General features: G+C 38.6%; 1 protein-coding gene, 1 long non-coding RNA gene and 1 pseudogene across 2 annotated transcripts; 2 read left to right on the top strand and 1 right to left on the bottom strand.

The window, feature by feature from the left end:
* Positions 1–193: 193 nt before the first annotated feature.
* LOC146954537 (putative F-box/FBD/LRR-repeat protein At5g22610) lies at positions 194–16,966 on the bottom strand. Its single transcript, XM_085716901.1, has 3 exons — positions 16,153–16,966; positions 15,848–16,039; positions 194–337 (listed from the first exon to the last, which is right to left on the bottom strand). The coding sequence occupies exons 1-2, from the start codon at positions 16,939–16,941 to the stop codon at positions 15,866–15,868; spliced, it is 963 nt and encodes a 320-aa protein (XP_085573027.1). The 5' UTR covers positions 16,942–16,966; the 3' UTR covers positions 194–337; positions 15,848–15,865.
* On the top strand, positions 9,551–15,631 carry LOC146954538 (uncharacterized). The gene is made up of 2 exons (XR_015013783.1): positions 9,551–13,509; positions 15,372–15,631. It is a non-coding gene; the product is annotated as an uncharacterized LOC146954538 (long non-coding RNA).
* Positions 16,967–17,728: 762 nt separating the features above from the next.
* Positions 17,729–18,320, top strand: part of LOC146954532 (protein SMAX1-LIKE 3-like) — an 80,520-nt pseudogene continuing 79,928 nt past the window's right edge.

Below are 18,320 nucleotides of genomic sequence, written 5' to 3'. Positions count from 1 at the left end.
TATGTGCATTTTACAACCTTCTTATTATGATTGAATTTTTTATGTATTAAAAATGCAGAATTTGGTCACTGTATAAACTAAATTTGTAACGTGTAAAGTTTCAAAAGGTCAAAGGAAAAAAGAACATGCATACCACACTCCATTGATTAAGTACTAAAAATTGATTAGACCAAACTAAATCTACATGAAAATAAAAGAACTAACATAGCCGGGCAAATCAATAACGCCAACTAGTCGCTAATCAACTGCTAAATCCTTTCTTCATTTAGCTCCTGCAGTATTGAAACTTCAGGAAGGCCCAACACCAATAGAGTCACTCTTCCCCGTATTTCAACACCTACAGCACGTCGTAACTGTCATTCAAGATACATCGATAACACATAAACACTTAAGCGGAGATTTTTCAAATTTGGAGTATGGGTGGACCATATCAGGCTTTGAAATGGTAAAATCTAATCATCAAAGAATTGTTAAATGATATATTAAGCCATCACTCAGCTAACAAGTCTTTTATAGACTTTACAATACAGGGAAGACATGTTTGAGTACCCAAAACAGAACTATGAAAATCTACGAAAAGGAAGATCATAGAGAGAAGTGAACGTAAGAATTTCTTTCGTTAATTCAGTAGAAAAAAAAATACGAAGAGGAAAATATCTCAAGCAAATAGAGAAATTATTGGCCTAGGCGTGAACAAACACAGAGCCCGTTTGGATTGACTTAGTTTTGAGCTTACGAAAATAAACTTATGCCAATAAATAAACTTTTATGTTGATTCATAAGATCTCACAAACGAATATTGTATCTTCATAGGATGTTTTCTCATAACCTACCTTGACAAGCTTATGAACTGTAACATCCCGCCTGTCAGTATCAGAATATTACCAGACGATAATGCCAGAGGATTTAAGTTCATGGAAAATACGTGTGATGGAATAATTTATGGGATGTCAGCTTAATACGAGTTAAGTATCAGTGTCGGATTTAACACGCCTGAGGCAAGGGTATTCTGGTACTTGCACGCAAAGTGGTATAAAAGTGGTTTTGGGCCAAAATTCTTCATTATCTTCATGACTTTCTCTCTCTAGGTTTTGAGAGAAAGAATTTCTCTCTTCCTTCTCTCTAGCCACGCCACTCTCTCTCTACCATAATCTTTCAAAGCTTCCAAACACATGGGATTAGTGGTCAAGCATGGATCAAAGAAGCTTTGTGAGCAAGAACATCAAGAAGGAGAAGTTTAGCATGATTAGAGGAACTTGGAAGTTAGGGTTTGAGCTTGAACAAGATGGATCAAAGCTTGTTAGGTGCTGCTATATCATGTGAGTTCCATAGATAGATATCCTACCTTTGGGGTTGTTCAATCTTGTGAAGAAATCATGATTTATGTTAGTTTAGTGTTTATGGAACTTTAGTACCCCAAGCCAATCCTAGGTGATTATATGTTAAAATTGCCATGAGTTATGTTTAAATAAGTCTATATATGTTGTTGGATGTATTTGGTGCATTACAGGATCGAATTGGACGAGTTTTGGGTCAAAAATGGCGAAAACCCGCGGCCGGAACACGCGAAAACGCAGAATTCGCAGCGCTGCGCTTGAACAAGGGCGCTAGGCGCCCACAAGTCAGGGAGCCAGCGCTAGGCGCCCCAACCCTGGCGCCAGGCGCCCCAGACAGGACAACGTTCGCGTTGTTCTGCGCTCGGGTGCTTGGGGGCAGTCGCGTGGGGTCCGTAGCGATCGTTTCGGTGTATTCTTGTACTGTTTTTACTTATCTTTCTACTGGAACAAGCTTGGCTTTATCAAATCATGAAATTTATAAACGGCTCGTAACTTGGGTTTATGGCATTTTCGGTCTTTAGAAAGTATTGAAAATTTGCACACATCGTCAATTGATCCTTGCATCATTAATCATGGCAATCTTAGCATGTATTACAAGGATGGCTCAAGAGAGTTTTAGCCGAATTATTCGGGTAGCAAGGAACTAGGCATGGGAAGAAAGTAGAGCCTTGACATAGCTTGTCAAGAACTAGAATAGTTAGTAGAGAATAGAATGTTAGGCATGAGTAGTATGCTTGACTAGTTGCGAAGTGGCATAGAGTAATCTCTTCGAATAGAAACTAGAGTGCCATACGAGTATGGCAAGACGTGAATTGATTAGATATCTCTTCACGTAGTAAGTTAAGCAAGCATATAGTTTACCTCTAGTTGGATCGTATAGACATTCGAGGTAAAAGAGATAGCTAGTATAGATTTAATACTCATGCATATATTTAGACCAAGATTTTAAAGATAAAGGTGACATGTCTCTTGTGTCCACACTAGGTTGGCACAAGGGATTTCCATTAGGTGAAACAGGGTTAGCCGTAAGGAACCCGCATGTCACTTAGTAAGCAAGAGGTAGTGTCGTGTCTCTTGTGTCCACACTAGGTTGGTTCAAGAGGTTTCCATTAGGTGAAACGGGGTTAGCCGTAAGGATCCCGCACGTCACTGCAGGAGTGCCGTTGGTTATACCTTAGATAGGTATCCATCGGGTAGATAGGGAATGCGCTCGGGGTTACTCCACTCGGGGCTTTCCGTAAAATGAACTCAGATAATATTTGTTTGTTAAACGCTAACTTTATGAATGAACTTGACTATGCATATTTGTTAGATATATTTATGTTATGTCATAGAGCCTTGACGTAGGTCGTCAAGAATTAGTAGAGCCTTAGCGTAGATCGTCAAGAATAGTAGAACATAGACGTAGATCGTCAAACTAGCATGATAGCAAGATGGAATATGTTGTTAGATACAACATAGTTATGCATAGAGCAAGTATAGAGAAAGATATACTGTTGACGATATTAGGTTTCCCCTAATCGTCCGGGTTAGAATCGTGTCATGATTATGTTAGACTTGGGCCTTAATGCGTAGAGCGTATTCTTGGCAATGCGGTTTAGGATTCCCCTCGACCGCCATGACACGTATAGGAAGTGAAGCCTATAACAAGTGAGATAAGACTATGACGGCCCTAGTATGCACGACCGTCTAAGTATGCAAGTCCCCACACACGTATAATCAATCGTCAGGTTGTATTTTAGACACGTGGTGACCGTAGGTTTCCCCTGAGGTTGCCTGTAGCCTAGGATTTAGGGGAACTCACTGAGACATTATGTCTCATCCCAATCCTTATTTGTTTCAGATAAACAAGTTGGATTAGCAAGCTAGTAGCTGAATGGACGTTACGACAAGTGTTCGTTCGTACCCGCTGCAGGATGAGATGGATAATCAAGGATGCATTCATAATATTTTTAGAAAAGTTGAGTTGTATTATTATGTACGAACGCATTTGGTTGTATATATATATTCACTCGTAGTTGTATTGTTGTAAAATTTTAATGGGTGTTACATTTGGTATCAGAGCAGGTCGATTCAGACCGTGCCTTGGGTCATTAAGTTACAACAAAGGTAGTGGGACCATTGGGTTCCGGGTAAATGTTCTAGTTGTTGTTGTTAGTTGAGCCTGATCAACTCAATTTAGCATTCGACGATTAGAATGGATGCCTGAGAGCTGGATAGGACCCTGGAGGAACGAAGAATGTGATAAAGATGCACCGGAAAGTAAGAACTCGGAATGAGTATTAGTAAAAAGTTGATCGTGCCAGTAGGTGGCCGGTGAATTAAGCAAGTATAGGTATGAATCCTCCGGGACTGTAAGGTAATGTTAAGAAGGGGCGCTTAGACAGTGTTGGGTAAGTTGTTGATGATACTTCGTATACCTGTAAGTGAAGGATATGGAAATATCTTCGTAGGACCTGAAGCTTCAGTAAGGGTCGTAGTTAGAACGGAATTGTATTCCAGAAAGTAAGCGCAAGGCTACAAGATAGAGAGCAGTCGACGTAGGTTGGCGGGATTGATAGACTCTCAGGATTAGCGTTATGTTATTGAGATTATGGACTTGAATGTTCAAGGTGAACAAGGTTCTAGTGTTCGGGAAGCTACGTTAAGCGGTAACGCAGTGAAGTAAGCTACTCGTAGTAGAAAAGGATTCAGTGAAAGTTTTATGTTATCAGGAATGAGGCATTAATTTCTAAAGTGCCGAGAATTGTATCGAATTAGGTTGATGCTTGCCATGCATATGTAGTTGGATATTTTAGATGTTGGGAATGACTGATGTGCATTAAATTACTTGAGAAATAAAAATTTATGCAAACTATGTTTTGAAAAAAAAAAATTGAGCTGAAGAAACTCATCAATAGCGAACCCGGAGCGAAATTTTTTCAGTTCGTCTCTAGGGAATGCAGTGACTATTGGAGAGTTGTCTTCACCATCTGTTATGCAATGAGAAATTGTTTTTTTTATATCGAGTGACGAATGCATATCACCCCCTAAAGTTTTCAAAAGAGGAAAAGGCATGGGCAACCATCAACGAAAATTGATTCGGTTTGTGACTTTGGAAGTTAATGTGTCAAGAGATAAGAATGAGTTTAGACCAAGAGTTTAGAGGCACCATTATCTAGAATGGAAGTCACAGATGTGAAATCATGAGGCAATAAGTTAAATGGTGCAGAGTCATACGAAATCACAAGGATGTTGGATTTCGCGAAGTTATAAGTATCCCTTGAATCTATGTTTTGCTTGATGGACTTGCAAAGGCTCGTTAAGATGCTAAGTTGTAAAGTTTACATGATTTTAGAAAGACATACGCATATGGGTGATTGAAGTTGACATTTTGAAATTCGAAGTGAAATTCTGTAGGTACCGGTTTGTTACGACTCGTATAGTTTGGCTAAACTCACTAGGACTAAGATTTGATGACACATACGTGTTATCAACTCGTTCTGTGAATTTAGAGTAACGACTGGGACCGAGATTCAGTATATGTTTTTTTATATAGTTGAAAGTCATCAACGTCAATGACCCTTGTGCTAATTTATGAAATTTCTTAGAAAGAAAAATTAACGAGCAAGCATAGGAAGAATTAAGCCAAACATAGTATGCGAACAATGTTAGATGCATAAGGAAGTTGTCTGAGTGCAAGATGAGTCTACCATGGGATGTTGTAAGCGCGTTTCATGGAATAGTAGTTATGTAATAGCAAAGATGTGCTCCTTGAGTTAAGTTGCTCAGGAATAAGAGTACGTATGACATTGATATGTCCAGAGGTAAGTTTCCTTGAGGTTCAATCTTACCAGCAAAGAGTAGAGCAAGGTTGCAGAGTAGCATGCAACATAGAAGTATCGAGCAGAGCTCAAGCAGATATTAATGTAATAATAGAAGAAGAATAAAGTTCACTCGTCTCAACGGATCAGCGTATTGGTTGAAGCCAACCGGTGGGAATCAGAGTAGCGCAACGGGAGTTAATTATTTAAGTTGCGAACAGTAGCCATGGAACATGGAATTTTGTAGTAAGAATCTTTGTGAAAAATGTTCGAGATAGAAATACCATTTCAGCAAGAAGTATTATGTGGAAAGCGAGGAGTTCTCGTTATGTTAAGTAAGTATAGATGCTTATGCAGCCAGTAATGATTAAAGTAAAAGTTTAAAGAAAGCATCTTCACTCAGGTAAGATGAGAAAGACTAGAGTTAACACAGATGAATTAATCGAGTTGCCTTTTGGTGATGTCTAATTCGTAGAAGAGCTGTTGGTTAGTCAGAAGGAGTATATGCTATATTGATGGAGTACGATTGATGAGTTATGCCTGACGAAGTGCATACCCTCTTATACCATACTTGTTAATTGATAACGATACTTTCTAGAATGGTGTCAAGCCACGATTTTATAACTTTTAAAGATAAGGTTGGTATTAAGGAACTTGGGAACGATGTTTAAAAAAAAAAAAGAAACATGAAATTTTACATTGTTAAGACTGATGAGATACGTCGTAAGCGAGTAAGCTCACTTAAGACGTACAGACTTCAGGACCAGCTTGTTAGAGACAAGTGTGAAGGAGAGTCATAAAACCTTTTTCAGATATAGAGACTTGTCCCGTGGTTCTGCAGTACTAGTATAGACTCAGTTTTAAAATGATATTTTTCTAGTCATGTATCTATTCGTCCCAAGAACCTATGTACCAGAGTTTAGAAATTTTAGAAACAAAAGCTAGAATGAGTATCGCTATTAACTAACAAGCAATGGCGCTAAAAAGTATGCCAATACTAGAAGATAAAGTTTTATGAATGAATGACAATACCCATGTGATACTCAAGTCATACGGGATGCACGAATTTGTGCTTTGAGTGTCCAATGCAAGTGCAAATGGACTTAGTAGAAAGTTTCAAGAGCATGTGAATCACCAGACAAGTTAATAGATTGTCATATGAATCAGTGTAGTTGATTTCACTTCTTCATGCCAAGCTAGACAAGTTACCCATGAATTGTAGTACAGGGAGGTTATGAAAGATAGAAAGATTTCTTAAGACTCCTAAAAGAGATGATAGGTTTGCCGAATTATCAAGATGAGTAACAAAGTAAGAGGCAAAAGTCGCAAAGTGCGGCAAGAGAGATTATCTATGTGTGATAAAATGTATGCATGACAAGATGTGTTAGATACACGTAAGCACTGCAGGGCAAACCTGGATATCAGTAGAACTCCAGTTTAAAGGCAAATCCTGAGTGATTCAGATAGAGAAAACTTATTAGATGCAGAGTTCATGCTACGCAGAGAAGGAATAGATCCGAGACAAGCAATCCTCCTATAACAAAGGTTAGCCTTAATCACTATGCTCTCAGACAGTTCTGTGATTTTGATAAAGATGGTAAGATAGAAGAGACCATATTCAATCATATGCAGAATAAGAAAGAGGAAGAATTACATGTATTGATAAGGAAAGTATGCTTCGAAACTTTACGGAGTGAGTTTGATCAGATTTAGTATAACTGAAACCAAAGAAGACAGGTTTTAGTCGCAGCGATTGGTAGATGATTTCTAAATTTCGAGGACGAAATTTCTTTAAGGGGGGTAGAGTGTAACATCCCGCCTGTCAGTATCAGAATATTACCAGACGATAATGCCAGAGGATTTAAGTTCATGGAAAATACGTGTGATGGAATAATTTATGGGATGTCAGCTTAATACGAGTTAAGTATCAGTGTCGGATTTAACACACCTGAGGCAAGGGTATTCTGGTACTTGCACGCAAAGTGGTATAAAAGTGGTTTTGGGCCAAAATTCTTCATTATCTTCATGACTTTCTCTCTCTAGGTTTTGAGAGAAAGAATTTCTCTCTTCCTTCTCTCTAGCCACGCCACTCTCTCTCTACCATAATCTTTCAAAGCTTCCAAACACATGGGATTAGTGGTCAAGCATGGATCAAAGAAGCTTTGTGAGCAAGAACATCAAGAAGGAGAAGTTTAGCATGATTAGAGGAACTTGGAAGTTAGGGTTTGAGCTTGAACAAGATGGATCAAAGCTTGTTAGGTGCTGCTATATCATGTGAGTTCCATAGATAGATATCCTACCTTTGGGGTTGTTCAATCTTGTGAAGAAATCATGATTTATGTTAGTTTAGTGTTTATGGAACTTTAGTACCCCAAGCCAATCCTAGGTGATTATATGTTAAAATTGCCATGAGTTATGTTTAAATAAGTCTATATATGTTGTTGGATGTATTTGGTGCATTACAGGATCGAATTGGACGAGTTTTGGGTCAAAAATGGCGAAAACCCGCGGCCGGAACACGCGAAAACGCAGAATTCGCAGCGCTGCGCCTGAACAAGGGCGCTAGGCGCCCACAAGTCAGGGAGCCAGCGCTAGGCGCCCCAACCCTGGCGCCAGGCGCCCCAGACAGGACAACGTTCGCGTTGTTCTGCGCTCGGGTGCTTGGGGGCAGTCGCGTGGGGGTCCGTAGTGATCGTTTCAGTGTATTCTTGTACTGTTTTTACTTATCTTTCTACTGGAACAAGCTTGGCTTTATCAAATCATGAAATTTATAAACGGCTCGTAACTTGGGTTTATGGCATTTTCGGTCTTTAGAAAGTATTGAAAATTTGCACACATCGTCAATTGATCCTTGCATCATTAATCATGGCAATCTTAGCATGTATTACAAGGATGGCTCGAGAGAGTTTTAGCCGAATTATTCGGGTAGCAAGGAACTAGGCATGGGAAGAAAGTAGAGCCTTGACATAGCTTGTCAAGAACTAGAATAGTTAGTAGAGAATAGAATGTTAGGCATGAGTAGTATGCTTGACTAGTTGCGAAGTGGCATAGAGTAATCTCTTCGAATAGAAACTAGAGTGCCATACGAGTATGGCAAGACGTGAATTGATTAGATATCTCTTCACGTAGTAAGTTAAGCAAGCACATAGTTTACCTCTAGTTGGATCGTATAGACATCCGAGGTAAAAGAGATAGCTAGTATAGATTTAATACTCATGCATATATTTAGACCAAGATTTTAAAGATAAAGGTGCCATGTCTCTTGTGTCCACACTAGGTTGGCACAAGGGATTTCCATTAGGTGAAACGGGGTTAGCCGTAAGGAACCCGCATGTCACTTAGTAAGCAAGAGGTAGTGTCGTGTCTCTTGTGTCCACACTAGGTTGGTTCAAGAGGTTTCCATTAGGTGAAACGGGGTTAGCCGTAAGGATCCCGCACGTCACTGCAGGAGTGCCGTTGGTTATACCTTAGATAGGTATCCATCGGGTAGATAGGGAATGCGCTCGGGGTTACTCCACTCGGGGCTTTCCGTAAAATGAACTCAGATAATATTTGTTTGTTAAACGCTAACTTTATGAATGAACTTGACTATGCATATTTGTTAGATATATTTATGTTATGTCATAGAGCCTTGACGTAGGTCGTCAAGAATTAGTAGAGCCTTAGCGTAGATCGTCAAGAATAGTAGAACATAGACGTAGATCGTCAAACTAGCATGATAGCAAGATGGAATATGTTGTTAGATACAACATAGTTATGCATAGAGCAAGTATAGAGAAAGATATACTGTTGACGATATTAGGTTTCCCCTAATCGTCCGGGTTAGAATCGTGTCATGATTATGTTAGACTTGGGCCTTAATGCGTAGAGCGTATTCTTGGCAATGCGGTTTTAGATTCCCCTCAACCGCCATGACACGTATAGGAAGTGAAGCCTATAACAAGTGAGATAAGACTATGACGGCCCTAGTATGCACGACCGTATAAGTATGCAAGTCCCCACACACGTATAATCAACCGTCAGGTTGTATTTTAGACACGTGGTGACCGTAGGTTTCCCCTGAGGTTGCCTGTAGCCTAGGATTTAGGGGAACTCACTGAGACATTATGTCTCATCCCAATCCTTATTTGTTTCAGATAAACAGGTTGGATTAGCAAGCTAGTAGCTGAATGGACGTTACGACAAGTGTTCGTTCGTACCCGCTGCAGGATGAGATGGATAATCAAGAATGCATTCATAATATTTTTAGAAAAGTTGATTTGTATTATTATGTACGAACGCATTTGGTTGTATATATAATCACTCGTAGTTGTATTGTTGTAAAATTTTAATGGGTGTTACATTTGGTATCAGAGCAGGTCGATTCAGACCGTGCCTTGGGTCATTAAGTTACAACAAAGGTAGTGGGACCATTGGGTTCTGGGTAAATGTTCTAGTTGTTGTTGTTAGTTGAGCCTGATCAACTCAATTTAGCATTCGACGATTAGAATGGATGCCTGAGAGCTGAATAGGACCCTGGAGGAACGAAGAATGTGATAAAGATGCACCGGAAAGTAAGAACTCGGAATGAGTATTAGTAAAAAGTTGATCGTGCCAGTAGGTGGCCGGTGAATTAAGCAAGTATAGGTATGAATCCTCCGGGACTGTAAGGTAATGTTAAGAAGGGGCGCTTAGACAGTGTTGGGTAAGTTGTTGATGATACTTCGTATACCTGTAAGTGAAGGATATGGAAATATCTTCGTAGGACCTGAAGCTTCAGTAAGGGTCGTAGTTAGAACGGAATTGTATTCCAGAAAGTAAGCGCAAGGCTACAAGATAGAGAGCAGTCGACGTAGGTTGGCGGGATTGATAGACTCTCAGGATTAGCGTTATGTTATTGAGATTATGGACTTGAATGTTCAAGGTGAACAAGGTTCTAGTGTTCGGGAAGCTACGTTAAGCGGTAACGCAGGGAAGTAAGCTACTCGTAGTAGAAAAGGATTCAGTGAAAGTTTTATGTTATCAGGAATGAGGCATTAATTTCTAAAGTGCCGAGAATTGTATCGAATTAGGTTGATGCTTGCCATGCATATGTAGTAGGATATTTTAGATGTTGGGAATGACTGATGTGCATTAAATTACTTGAGAAATAAAAATTTATGCAAACTATGTTTTGAAAAAAAAATTGAGCTGAAGAAACTCATCAATAGCGAACCCGGAGCGAAATTTTTTCAGTTCGTCTCTAGGGAATGCAGTGACTATTGGAGAGTTGTCTTCACCATCTGTTATGCAATGAGAAATTGTTTTTTTTTATATCGAGTGACGAATGCATATCACCCCCTAAAGTTTTCAAAAGAGGAAAAGGCATGGGCAACCATCAACGAAAATTGATTCGGTTTGTGACTTTGGAAGTTAATGTGTCAAGAGATAAGAATGAGTTTAGACCAAGAGTTTAGAGGCACCAGTATCTAGAATGGAAGTCACAGATGTGAAATCATGAGGCAATAAGTTAAATGGTGCAGAGACATACGAAATCACAAGGATGTTGGATTTCGCGAAGTTATAAGTATCCCTTGAATCTATGTTTTGCTTGATGGACTTGCAAAGGCTCGTTAAGATGCTAAGTTGTAAAGTTTACATGATTTTAGAAAGACATACGCATATGGGTGATTGAAGTTGACATTTTGAAATTCGAAGTGAAATTCTATAGGTACCGGTTTGTTACGACTCGTATAGTTTGGCTAAACTCACTAGTACTAAGATTTGATGACACATACATGTTATCAACTCGTTCTGTGAATTTAGAGTAACGACTGGGACCGAGATTCAGTATATGTTTTTTTTATATAGTTGAAAGTCATCAACGTCAATGACCCTTGTGCTAATTTATGAAATTTCTTAGAAAGAAAAATTAACGAGCAAGCATAGGAAGAATTAAGCAAAACATAGTATGCGAACAATGTTAGATGCATAAGGAAGTTGTCCGAGTGCAAGATGAGTCTACCATGGGATGTTGTAAGCGCGTTTCATGGAATAGTAGTTATGTAATAGCAAAGATGTGCTCCTTGAGTTAAGTTGCTCAGGAATAAGAGTACGTATGACATTGATATGTCCAGAGGTAAGTTTCCTTGAGGTTCAATCTTACCAGCAAAGAGTAGAGCAAGGTTGCAGAGTAGCATGCAACATAGAAGTATCGAGCAGAGCTCAAGCAGATATTAATGTAATAATAGAAGAAGAATAAAGTTCACTCGTCTCAACGGATCAGCGTATTGGTTGAAGCCAACCGGTGGGAATCAGAGTAGCGCAACGGGAGTTAATTACTTAAGTTGCGAACAGTAGCCATGGAACATGGAATTTTGTAGTAAGAATCTTTGTGAAAAATGTTCGAGATAGAAATACCATTTCAGCGAGAAGTATTATGTGGAAAGCGAGGAGTTCTCGTTATGTTAAGTAAGTATAGATGCTTATGCAGCCAGTAATGATTAAAGTAAAAGTTTAAAGAAAGCATCTTCACTCAGGTAAGATGAGAAAGACTAGAGTTAACACAGATGAATTAATCGAGTTGCCTTTTGGTGATGTCTAATTCGTAGAAGAGCTGTTGGTTAGTCAGAAGGAGTATATGCTATATTGATGGAGTACGATTGATGAGTTATGCCTGACGAAGTGCATACCCTCTTATACCATACTTGTTAATTGATAACGATACTTTCTAGAATGGTGTCAAGCCACGATTTTATAACTTTTAAAGATAAGGTTGGTATTAAGGAACTTGGGAACGATGTTTAAAAAAAAAAAAAGAAACATGAAATTTCACATTGTTAAGACTGATGAGATACGTCGTAAGCGAGTAAGCTCACTTAAGACGTACAGACTTCAGGACCAGCTTGTTAGAGACAAGTGTGAAGGAGAGTCATAAAACCTTTTTCAGATATAGAGACTTGTCCTGTGGTTCTGCAGTACTAGTATAGACTCAGTTTTAAAATGATATTTTTCTAGTCATGTATCTATTCGTCCCAAGAACCTATCTACCAGAGTTTAGAAATTTTAGAAACAAAAGCTAGAATGAGTATCACTATTAACTAACAAGCAATGGCGCTAAAAAGTATGCCAATACTAGAAGATAAAGTTTTATGAATGAATGACAATACCCATGTGATACTCAAGTCATACGGGATGCACGGATTTGTGCTTTGAGTGTCCAATGCAAGTGCAAATGGACTTAGTAGAAAGTTTCAAGAGCATGTGAATCACCAGACAGGTTAATAGATTGTCAGATGAATCAGTGTAGTTGATTTCACTTCTTCATGCCAAGCTAGACAAGTTACCCATGTATTGCAGTACAGGGAGGTTATGAAAGATAGAAAGATTTCTTAAGACTCCTAAAAGAGATGATAGGTTTGCCGAATTATCAAGATGAGTAACAAAGTAAGAGGCAAAAGTCGCAAAGTGCGGCAAGAGAGATTATCTATGTGTGATAAAATGTATGCATGACAAGATGTGTTAGATACACGTAAGCACTGCAGGGCAAACCTGGATATCAGTAGAACTCCAGTTTAAAGGCAAATCCTGAGTGATTCAGATAGAGAAAACTTATTAGATGCAGAGTTCATGCTACGCAGAGAAGGAATAGATCCGAGACAAGCAATCCTCCTATAACAAAGGTTAGTTTTAATCACTATGCTCTCAGACAGTTCTGTGATTTTGATAAAGATGGTAAGATAGAAGAGACCATATTCAATCATATGCAGAATAAGAAAGAGGAAGAATTACATGTATTGATAAGGAAAGTATGCTTCGAAACTTTACGGAGTGAGTTTGATCAGATTTAGTATAACTGAAACCAAAGAAGACAGGTTTTAGTCGCAGCGATTGGTAGATGATTTCTAAATTTCGAGGACGAAATTTCTTTAAGGGGGGTAGAGTGTAACATCCCGCCTGTCAGTATCAGAATATTACCAGACGATAATGCCAGAGGATTTAAGTTCATGGAAAATACGTGTGATGGAATAATTTATGGGATGTCAGCTTAATACGAGTTAAGTATCAGTGTCGGATTTAACACGCCTGAGGCAAGGGTATTCTGGTACTTGCACGCAAAGTGGTATAAAAGTGGTTTTGGGCCAAAATTCTTCATTATCTTCATGACTTTCTCTCTCTAGGTTTTGAGAGAAAGAATTTCTCTCTTCCTTCTCTCTAGCCACGCCACTCTCTCTCTACCATAATCTTTCAAAGCTTCCAAACACATGGGATTAGTGGTCAAGCATGGATCAAAGAAGCTTTGTGAGCAAGAACATCAAGAAGGAGAAGTTTAGCATGATTAGAGGAACTTGGAAGTTAGGGTTTGAGCTTGAACAAGATGGATCAAAGCTTGTTAGGTGCTGCTATATCATGTGAGTTCCATAGATAGATACCCTACCTTTGGGGTTGTTCAATCTTGTGAAGAAATCATGATTTATGTTAGTTTAGTGTTTATGGAACTTTAGTACCCCAAGCCAATCCTAGGTGATTATATGTTAAAATTGCCATGAGTTATGTTTAAATAAGTCTATATATGTTGTTGGATGTATTTGGTGCATTACAGGATCGAATTGGACTAGTTTTGGGTCAAAAATGGCGAAAACCCGCGGCCGGAACACGCGAAAACGCAGAATTCGCAGCGCTGCGCCTGAACAAGGGCGCTAGGCGCCCACAAGTCAGGGAGCCAGCGCTAGGCGCCCCAACCCTGGCGCCAGGCGCCCCAGACAGGACAACGTTCGCGTTGTTCTGCGCTCGGGTGCTTGGGGGCAGTCGCGTGGGGGTCCGTAGCGATCGTTTCGGTGTATTCTTGTACTGTTTTTACTTATCTTTCTACTGGAACAAGCTTGGCTTTATCAAATCATGAAATTTATAAACGGCTCGTAACTTGGGTTTACGGCATTTTCGGTCTTTAGAAAGTATTGAAAATTTGCACACATCGTCAATTGATCCTTGCATCATTAATCATGGCAATCTTAGCATGTATTACAAGGATGGCTCAAGAGAGTTTTAGCCGAATTATTCGGGTAGCAAGGAACTAGGCATGGGAAGAAAGTAGAGCCTTGACATAGCTTGTCAAGAACTAGAATAGTTAGTAGAGAATAGAATGTTAGGCATGAGTAGTATGCTTGACTAGTTGCGAAGTGGCATAGAGTAATCTCTTCGAATAGAAACTAGAGTGCCATACGAGTATGGCAAGACGTGAATTGATTAGATATCTCTTCACGTAGTAAGTTAAGCAAGCATATAGTTTACCTCTAGTTGGATCGTATAGACATCCGAGGCAAAAGAGATAGCTAGTATAGATTTAATACTCATGCATATATTTAGACCAAGATTTTAAAGATAAAGGTGCCATGTCTCTTGTGTCCACACTAGGTTGGCACAAGGGATTTCCATTAGGTGAAACGGGGTTAGCCGTAAGGAACCCGCATGTCACTTAGTAAGCAAGAGGTAGTGTCGTGTCTCTTGTGTCCACACTAGGTTGGTTCAAGAGGTTTCCATTAGGTGAAACGGGGTTAGCCGTAAGGATCCCGCACGTCACTGCAGGAGTGCCGTTGGTTATACCTTAGATAGGTATCCATCGGGTAGATAGGGAATGCGCTCGGGGTTACTCCACTCGGGGCTTTCCGTAAAATGAACTCAGATAATATTTGTTTGTTAAACGCTAACTTTATGAATGAACTTGACTATGCATATTTGTTAGATATATTTATGTTATGTCATAGAGCCTTGACGTAGGTCGTCAAGAATTAGTAGAGCCTTAGCGTAGATCGTCAAGAATAGTAGAACATAGACGTAGATCGTCAAACGAGCATGATAGCAAGATGGAATATGTTGTTAGATACAACATAGTTATGCATAGAGCAAGTATAGAGAAAGATATACTGTTGACGATATTAGGTTTCCCCTAATCGTCCGGGTTAGAATCGTGTCATGATTATGTTAGACTTGGGCCTTAATGCGTAGAGCGTATTCTTGGCAATGCGGTTTTAGATTCCCCTCGACCGCCATGACACGTATAGGAAGTGAAGCCTATAACAAGTGAGATAAGACTATGACGGCCCTAGTATGCACGACCGTCTAAGTATGCAAGTCCACACACACGTATAATCAACCGTCAGGTTGTATTTTAGACACGTGGTGACCGTAGGTTTCCCCTGAGGTTGCCTGTAGCCTAGGATTTAGGGGAACTCACTGAGACATTATGTCTCATCCCAATCCTTATTTGTTTCAGATAAACAGGTTGGATTAGCAAGCTAGTAGCTGAATGGACGTTACGACAAGTGTTCGTTCGTACCCGCTGCAGGATGAGATGGATAATCAAGGATGCATTCATAATATTTTTAGAAAAGTTGAGTTGTATTATTCTGTACGAACGCATTTGGTTGTATATATATTCACTCGTAGTTGTATTGTTGTAAAATTTTAATGTATCCAATACTAAACTTAACGCACGTGCTAGACATTCTAGATACGTCTAGTATGGGTGTTACATGAACAATACATAATAGCTTGTTTATTTGCATATGCTAAAAAATAAGTCAATCCAAACGGGCTCAAAATACATCTTAGGTAATTCCCTTGTTCTTCATAAACTGTCACGAACGACTTATCACCCAGGCAAATCACATGATCAAACTAAACATAATAATAATCAGTTGGGATGAACTTTTCAACAAGAATAAAACTACAAATCTTTTAAATAACTACCTGGCACCTGCATAAGTTTCAGTGAAGTCCCTCATCTGTCATGTCAACTTCTGCGGACGGCGAGTTATGAAGCAAGAAGTCAACTATTCCATTAGGAAGGGTAATAGATGGTTCCATTTTCACTTTGAGTTTCTTTAAGTGATGCAAGTAAAGTAACTTATGCGTCAACCAATCAGGATCAAGGGAGACAACCTAAACAATATGGGGTGAGAAAGATAAATGCAAGTCATTTGATTTTTGACAAACTTTAGAGACAAAAAGCATCTTAAGAAGAAGAATGTAAAAATCTTGAAAAGTTGAAGCACCTCCTTAAGAGCACGGGCTGAGACTGTCAATGATTCTATATTAGGAAATTGTCGAAGCAAGTTTAATAGAGTCCATGATGAGAAACGCAAAGGAGATGTATTTGTATCAAAATTTAGTTCTTTAGCAAAAGCAAGACTCCTCTCGCATCGTATCGCAACAGGAGTACCGGTTAAAGTAATTGAAGAAAGACATGGAGCAGATAGTTTAATGTAGAGAAATCCGTGAACATTATTCTTGATAGTTAAATTGATAAGCGACAAACTTGATATAAGGATCTTTGCATCATTCTTTGCAGCACAATCACGGAGGATCAAACTATTCAAATTTTGGAAGACCGAAAAAGGCTCAACATAACCGACATTTTCACTATCTCTAAACATCAAATTAGATAGTTCCAAATTAACCAATGCCGGAAATTTCAGATAGTCAGGAAAAAATGCTTTGCGAAAAACCCTAGGGTGTATATCAACATGAAGCTTAAGTGACGTTAGTGTCTGCAACGAAGACATAGATGACAGGATTGACTGGAAGTCCTCATTACTACTAGTAACAAGGTTCAAATCAAGAGTGTGTAGTGCAATTGAATCATCGTGAAGATTGGAAAACCTAGAAAGGAATATGGATTGCTTATCTGAAGGTGAAAATTCAGTTGAAGTGAATGTAAGAGATGGAATTCGTTTCCAGATATCTTTCCATCTCTTTGATAAAATGCAAGTTTGAACAGCAATTCTGGTATCCAAATAAGATAAAATTTGAATGATAATGCAATCAGATAATTCACTAATCATATCTTCATTATTATTTCTTCTTCCTCTTTTGGGTATCGGTGGAACCATTGTCTCAACTGCAAAATAATTTAACATTATGATTATTATTCAAATGGAGAAAGTTCTACTAATTGAAGAGAATCACAAAAATCAAATGGATATAATGGAACATGCAATTGATGATAAGCAAAACTAGGAAAGCAACGTTTGGATTACAATTTAGAAAAGTAAGAAACGAGAGAATATACAGACCTTGGGGATTAATACCTTCGCCTTTGTTTGACTTGATTGAAAGTCGTAAGAGTTATCTGTTATCTAGGGTTCACACTTTTTATTCTAAGTAGGGTTAAGGATTGATACCCTATGCAATGCGATTAAACTTTTAATATTCAACATGGCATTTTGTCAGTCTCTCAAACAAAAAAAAATGACATTTTGTCAATAAACAAAAAAATATTCAACATGACTTTTTTACTTAAAAAAGAAAATTAACATGACATTTTTGAGTCTATATGATTTCATATTCGAACTAAAATTTATAACATATTTAAATATGTGATTTTTTTTTCTCTTCTAAATCATTTATATAACAAATTTAAATATGTGATTTTTTTTCTTCTAAATCAAGAGCAAAATGACATGATTAAAGGACGTCCTAACTGATTTGGCACCTCACTCTAATCCAGGGCCGTTCCTAGGAAAATGGAGGCTCGGTTCTCATAAACAAGAGAGGCCCCTAATAAAAATATGTATTTTTTTAAAAGAGAAAAAAAATTTAGCGGAAATAGGGGAGAAAATTTTAGCGAGAATGGCAAGGGCAGGGATGGTATTTTATTGAAGATCATGTGTTCTATTTCATGGGAATAAAACTTTCCTAAGCTATCTCATGGGAATAAAAGGAATGAAAAAAAGGGTGAATGTGGGGAAAAATGGGGGAAATTGTGGGTAGATGGAGAGAGCAGTAAAGTGGTTGATGGTTAAATTGACATCATCGTTAATTTAGAGTCAAGGAGGAGATTGTTGTAGTATGACTCAAAATTGTGATTCTGAAGGAGTGCAAAATCGGGGCCCGATTTAAACAAATCGGTGGCTGATTTTGCGTGTTTTTTCAGCCTTTCCATTCGTCAATTTTCGGCGGCCGATTTGGTAAAATCGGCGCTCGATTTCACGAAATAGCAGAAAATAAAACACGTATTTTTATGGTTTGGATTTGTTCCAATTTTTGAGGGATTCTTTTACTATAAATATAGACCGATGTAAAACTTATGAGAAAGGTCTAGAGAGCCAGAAAACAAGGGTTTGGAAGCCAACACTAAAACTAGGGTAGTCTTCTTTTGTCAACCAACACTAAGGTTGTGATTGTTTCACCTTGGAGAAACACTACTTTGGGTATAATTAGG

The sequence above is a fragment of the Medicago sativa genome, chromosome 1 (assembly GCF_051527215.1).
Source record: "Medicago sativa cultivar Bolivia chromosome 1, Bolivia_mono, whole genome shotgun sequence".
In the NCBI taxonomy this organism is placed as follows: Eukaryota; Viridiplantae; Streptophyta; class Magnoliopsida; order Fabales; family Fabaceae; genus Medicago; species Medicago sativa.
This window is presented reverse-complemented; position numbering and strand designations above follow the sequence as displayed.

Excerpts from the sequence above, each read along its gene's own strand:
- LOC146954537 (XM_085716901.1), bottom strand. The coding sequence starts at position 16,941 with ATGATTAGTGAATTATCTGATTGCATTATCATTCAAATTTTATCTTAT. Across the intron at positions 16,040-16,152 it reads CAGCCCGTGCTCTTAAGGAG|GTTGTCTCCCTTGATCCTGA; the intron begins GTGCTTCAACTT and ends CATATTGTTTAG.